We start from the raw sequence: 6,989 nt of genomic DNA, 5'->3' as shown, positions 1-6,989 counted from the left end.
ATTTTTCTGCGAATTTCAAATTATTTGGTATCTTACAAACCTCAGTACATTAAACTGGTCACACAACACATATGATTCACACTCAGAGATAATTGTGCAAATTAAAGCACAGAAGAATCGTAAATGTCATATTATTAATTTTTACATCAGTTTGGTTTATAATTTTCATATGCTTTAAAGTTAAATTTAATAAAACCTGGACGTGAATGCTATCAGGTATGGCAATTCGCCAGCCGCGCAAGTCGCGGCACTTTGATGAATTTGTGTAAAATGGTGTAAATGTTATAAATTTATTGACTGAACCTCATATTTTCTCTAACTCTAACGATATAGTGTGCATAAACAAAACTTTCGTAAGTCTCTTCCTTTCGTATGTGTTAGGGTTCAATGCTGCTGCGGCAAACACTATGTAGATGTCTTCAAAAGTAGATTGGACAGGCGTAATTCGAAAGAATCCATGAGTAGGGTTCCAAAGCTTCAGAAAGGAGGGATCCTTAAGCTCTTTTTAACAAATTGCAAATTATGTGTGAGTCTACCGAATGGTATATTATTATTTAGAGTTAAAATTAAGTTTAGAATCTGCTCTTGTTCACAACGGCAATGAACTTTCCACTGCACCACTAACGCATGCCGTTGGAATATAGGGAACCTACAATAAAGTCGCGAACAGTGTCAGACGGTTTTGCCTTATTTGCACATAAAACTTGGACTGGAGAAAAATTTTGTTGAAGCTCTGCAAAAAAAAACGAAAGCCCTGCGTTCGAATATACTTTAAAATTTTTCCCCAGCATTAATTTAGCCAAAATCAAAGAATATTTTTGTTGGGTTACAAATCAGAAAACTCATAAAGGATGATAAATTAATTAATATATAAAATATTTTTATTTGAAGGCATGGACTTCGTTTCAGCAAACGTTTACCGAATTCTTGGGTAACGATAGAGTTCCACATTATAAAGAAATGTTTTCAACTATTATTGACAATTTAAAATCTACTGGACCAACTATGCCTCTAAAAATACATTTTTTGCACTCTTTTACATGTAGGTCATATGCGATCACCGCTTTGTTGTTATGGGTGGGTAAATAGATTTCAACTCTATCAACTTTAATTAACTATTTCTTGTGTATTTTTCCAGACACAGAATTGGTATTCTTCTTATCAGATACCAGGTTGTAAAATCTTTCTTCCATATTTTTTACATTCGAAGTCCGTAACTATGATATTGTTTTCGTTCTTATAGCTTAGTCTTCCAGGACATAAACCTTGAGTAAAGCAACTGACTTTTTGTTAAAAAGTATGACGCCTCTCTTTGTTCGTTATCTCTTGATGTAGTTCCCCCACAATTCGCGTAGCTGCAGATTGTAGCGTCATTTTGTGGGCTGTATTTGGCAGTTTTTATTAATTATCGCTCAAAGAGATCTTGCACTGCAATGCATAAGGAGTGAGTGATATGCCAGCATTGACGAATGAGAAGTATCTGTCAGCATTATTGTGATAAGGGATTAATTATTAAATCGGTTAGAGAGTTCAACAGCGAATCTTCGGCTGTTTTACATCACCACAGCTTAGCGATGCCAAGTTTTGTATCTGTACAAGAATATATGATATTGGCATCCATACCTTGGTGACAATTTAGTGATCTGAAGCGATGTTTGAATTACGTGAAGAACGTATTTCAAGCTGATTAAAAACGTGCCTTAGATTAATGCCGATTAAATCAACTTAAATTTCCGTTGTTTCATTTGGTAAATAACGTATTCCTATATGAAAGAAGCCTCCCAAATTCGACAAAATCATCATCAATTTATATTTTAACTATTCTTATTTTACTGTTTATCGAATAACCATAGCTACAGTTTGCTCACGTTTCTAACTACGTATGTATCTGATAAAAATGGTTTAAATGGTTCTTTCCCATTTAAAAGTTGGACCAATCACATGCTTTTGTGTACAAAGAAAAAAATCTTTTGTTTGTCAAAGAAATCTTAAATAGAAGGTAAATCAGGATCCCGATCGAATAAATATTTTAAAATAAAGCGTATTCCATATGGAACTCTGTTAATTGCACAATATGCTTTGAGCTGATTATACCATACCATTGAGTACCTATATTTTTTCTTTGAACGATTAGTAATTCACTGAATCTGCTCTCGGTCGACTGTCAAATTTGACAAGTTGTGCGCAATGCGTCAATTAATTTTCTCTGTTTGATTCGACTTATTTGGAGCAAGGGCACCGAACATGGCTAACTGTGTGAACGTAGGTAGTAAAATGTGGTAAATAAGATTGTTTTTTATATACAATCTAACAATTTATTATTGAAGATATACACAGTTAATTTTGGAGGCCAAGTTCATAAATGCACAAGTGAGGAGAAGATTAAATTAAGCTTGTAAATTACAAATAGAACTTAGCAGAGTAAGTTCTATGTAAAAAATAAGTATTTCTGAGAAATTGTAACAATATTTTTATTAAAAATATTTTCAATTATCAATCCACCTAGTAGATATCTTCAAATAGGTTACATGTTAGTTGTATTTTATATGGGAATGTGTGGAAGTTTAACTAAATTTTTAATATATTGAAGACTTGAAAAAACAAAATTAATATTTTTTAAATGTCTACTTAGTTTATATATACCATATATGTATATAGTGAAAGCTCTCTTAACGGCATACCATGTGCTTGGGGAGTGCCCGGCACTGATGCATAAGCGAAAGAAACACCTTGGAGGGTATTTCATGGATCATAAGGATTCAAGACTGGGGAAGATAGGATCCATACTGTCTTTCATTAAAGAAATCGGACTTGGAGAAATACTCTAACCCGACAAAGGGGCACAAAAGATCTTTTAGGTCGCAGTGCACGATCCCTTACTCAATAATAATAATAATAAAAGCTCTCTTAAGCAGCAACCGACACGAACAGCCAATTTGACCAAATAGGAGACCTGACATTCACAGGAACATATTTTATTCCTTGAAAAAATTGGAATAAGTACATTGCGTGGTTATTAGAGTTGTGTTTTCATGAGAACATTATTTTAAGAGTGTCTCCACTTTTTAATAGCATTTTGATTCTTTTAAAACCAATTGTACAGTGTTACCCATTTTGTGCTTCCAAAATTTAATGTTAATAAAACACACTTTCAGTCAAGAGTCCGATTAAGTTTCTTGATAAAATATAGTGTTTAAAATTTATCCTTAAATCATTCAAATTTTCTCCACAGAATATCTTACAGTCCTGGTTTTTTTTTATCATGGTTCAAGTGTCGGCACTTAAAGAAAGAGAGATGTTCATTTTCAAAGCATCAAAGGTTTAAGAATCGTTCGCGTAAAAACCGATATATTATGTAAATCCAATAAAAAAGATTCTATAAATGACAAATCACATGATCTCGATGACCAACTCACATCACCAAACCTTCTATTATATTAACTTTCAACTAAACATATGATACCTTAAGTGACACATTTGTAAGATAAAACAGTGCTTTCAATTGAGATTAAGTGGATAATTTTTTTAACGTCGAAGAATATTATTTTTTTTAGTTTTTTTTTTTCAATAATTTTTTGTAAAACTCAAGGTGATAATAATTTCTCTAACGAAATTATTACTTAACTTTCGCAATTAAAAGCCTCTATTCAAGCTTAAATTCGAATATACGACATTAAAACTGGCTTCATGGTTCAGTACTTGGTGTTGGGTTCAGAAATTTTAACCATTTGTTATGAGAATGTTTTAAATGATCTATCACTAGTTAGTGATAGATAAATGTTTATCTTTTTTAGATATAGGCATAGGTTCGCTTATTTTATTTAAATATAGTTATGCAAAAGACAAAGCAACACTGCAAGGAATTGAATCAATAGCCTTATAAATGGAGAAAGTACTAGTATAACCTTGATGATCTTACAATATTACAATATTAGTATTCCTTTAGATTAAGAGTAATCTCTTTTAATGAAACCCGCATGAGAACAAGAGACTTTGTTTTTAACTATTTCTGGACATGTAAAAATTAAATAAGAATATTATTAATATTAATTTTTAAATATCCGCAGATGTTAGCTAACTAACATATATTGTAGTATCTGCTAAGCAGCACATATCCTGTAGGCAAGCTTAGTATGCAATAACAAAACGGACTATACCGATACATATCAAAACATTCCATTTTGTGGGTTTTTTAGGTTAATGATAACGAGACTTATGTCAGTCAGACCGTTGTGGAGCAAAAAAAAAATAACTGTCAATTGTTACCTCTCTCTTTCATTCATCATTCTGAATGACTTAAAGCCCTCACGGGCTGAGAGAAATTTTTCAGTGGCTTCAAATAGGGCAATATACAACAGTCCAACAATGGACGCAATGTCGTGGACAGTCAATGTTCGAGCTATAACTATAGCTTAACTATAGTTATAACAATACAGACTCGTAGACAAACCGATTTCGAAAAACAGAAAGAGTTTCTAAATGATTTTTAAGAGTATTCTTCTTCTTCTTCTTGTTCTTGAGTTAGTGCTATTACGCACTTTTACTCTATAATGGCTGGGGGGCTTATCACTACCCCACACTAGGCTTTAACTAGGCTAAGAAATCATATAATTTATTTGTCTTTTAGTTGATGACGGACCTTAAATCAGAATATCTTCCTGAGAATCCAGAAGTGTACTTGAGGATTTTTAGTGCGGGGTTAAGTAGCGTATCAACTTTAGTGAATAATTTTAGAGCTCTGTCTCTGATATATTTTTTCACTGAGTCAATCCTAAGATCTCTATGTATGTCTGTGGATCTAATATACCATGGAATCTTAAACAGTCTTCTTAAAGCCAGGTTTTGAGGTATCTGTAATTGCTTTAAGGTAGTATTTGAGGCTTTGCTATATGTAACACATCCGTACAGTAGTGCAGGTCTAATTACTTGTGTATAAAGTAACTTTCTGTATTTGAAGTTGAAGTGATAATTATTAAATAGCGGCTTTAATAAATGTAGAATCTTAGAGCAGCTATTCCGTTTGTATTTTAAATGTTTAATTTTTTATGCTATCCCCCCACCGTATCTCCGTATCACAAACGCTGACTCTTGGATGATGCTGTCTTCTTTTTCGAGTTATAAAAATAGCCTTAGTTTTGTCATTATTAATTTTAATCTTCCATTTTTGGAAGTATTCCACGATAAGGTCTATATTTCCCTGTAAAGTGTTGCTTACATTTATGGCATCCCGATCCAAGTAGATCAAGCACATGTCGTCTGCGTAAAGCGCCATTGACGTGGGACTTAAAGTGGGGATGATTAAGAGTATTATTAACTGCTATTTCAAATTATAAACATGTACTATAGTATGTCATGGAATATATAACAATATTAAGTACAATATAATATGTTTCAAATTTTCAATTCAATGTTATGAGAAAGAAAAATCAGTTATGGGAACAAATATTTGGTGATAGCATTTTAATATCTAGAAATAGTTCGTAAAAATTCAAAATTAACCAAATAAGTTTTTGGAAAATCATTTTAGATGCTTCATTTCAAATTGAGTTTGTTTAAATTTAATCAAGGTTAGAGCCGATCTTAAGGAACCATGGACGTGAGGCGGGTGAGCTTTTAAGAAAAATTAAATGAAAAAAATTTAAATGTTTTTTTTTTAAATAAAATAAAATTTGTAGTTCGGAGGTGGTGGTGGAGATGTTGATGCTTCAAATGTTCTACTTCATGAAACACCAAATTACTTTCATTTACCTGTTTTGGACGAAAATATTGCAAATTTATTCCCGGCATTTCATTCACTATACCAACAGAAATTTGAACACGATGTTCGAAGAAGTCATCACCAAATGCGGCGAGTTTTTGGTATTCCGATGACTGCGTTCACGCTTGCTGGTTTCAACATGGCGCAAGGGCAGGCCTTCATACCCCTCAGTTTTAATAAGGAATACAGTCGAGAACATCGTGCAAAACAACTAGCGTTTCAAAGAAGACTAGATATCCTTGTTAACAGCCGTTATATGCAACGAAAGACTGAGCTATTTTCAGAAATCTACGGGATAGGACATGCTTATTAGTTAGAAACAACTTGGTTTCGCTGATCTGATTTGATATAATCAGCATAATGTGCTGCATTTTAGATATTTTAGAAGAAATTTTGATAAAATAATTTAAAGAAACGCCACAGAGGGAATTGGTAATTCTAATAAAATAATATTTTGAATACGTTGTGGGCCACACCGTAGCTAAACTTTTCTCATTGGTTTCTTATAACTTGTGCAGCACATGATAAGGTAATTAATCTAGGTTTGTATATTAAGCATATAAGCATATAAAAAATGTTTTCGGATATCAGATTGACATTAATTAATATAACTTTGTTATATACAGCGTAACATTTTAAAAGCTTAAAAAGAACAAAATAGTGGCGTATTGCATTATTAGTGGAATCAATTGAGGCATGATGTGATGATGAATTAGAGGAACAACTCCAGAACGACCTTATGTTATGACATATAATCTGACTTCATCACAAAAACTATATTAAAGGCACACATGATTTTTATAATTGGATGATATTAAATGTTAATAGATTCTGTTAAAAGTATGAACGCTGAGGGCGTGGTAATATGAATGCAGAAAGTAAAATCCTAGACTATATTGAGCGTTTAAGAATAACGGTGTTCTTAAAAGAGAATGCAGAAAGTATTTGTGTTCTATTTCAAAACTTAAGTGAAACCTGTGCTAATAATAATACCAGTTTAGATGGAATCTTTCATAAAACAACCTATTTATGCAAATATGTAAACAAACTCTATTATATTAAAGATAAGCAATTTATAATTTGATAAAAAATAGATAACTGTATGAAGGCAATATCTTTTCATAAGACAGTACTGAAGATATGTTAAATGTATGTTGTTTATGATGTTATGGTACTCATATAAACCTGAACAAACTCAATATATATCTGACCCACAGTCACGTGAATAATA

The 6,989-nt window shown here is 32.2% G+C and overlaps 1 protein-coding gene across 1 annotated transcript; it reads left to right on the top strand.

Annotated features, from left to right (window-relative positions):
• The first annotated feature begins 5,422 nt into the window (after positions 1-5,422).
• On the top strand, positions 5,423-6,278 carry LOC119662034. Its single transcript, XM_038071572.1, has 2 exons — positions 5,423-5,605; positions 5,676-6,278. The coding sequence occupies exons 1-2, from the start codon at positions 5,591-5,593 to the stop codon at positions 6,069-6,071; spliced, it is 411 nt and encodes a 136-aa protein (XP_037927500.1). The 5' UTR covers positions 5,423-5,590; the 3' UTR covers positions 6,072-6,278.
• The last annotated feature ends 711 nt before the right edge of the window (positions 6,279-6,989 follow it).

Source organism: Teleopsis dalmanni, chromosome X (assembly GCF_002237135.1).
Source record: "Teleopsis dalmanni isolate 2A chromosome X, ASM223713v2, whole genome shotgun sequence".
Taxonomy (NCBI): Eukaryota; Metazoa; Arthropoda; class Insecta; order Diptera; family Diopsidae; genus Teleopsis; species Teleopsis dalmanni.
The sequence above is the reverse complement of the archived record's forward strand: the minus strand, read 5'-3'. Positions and strand labels throughout refer to the sequence as shown.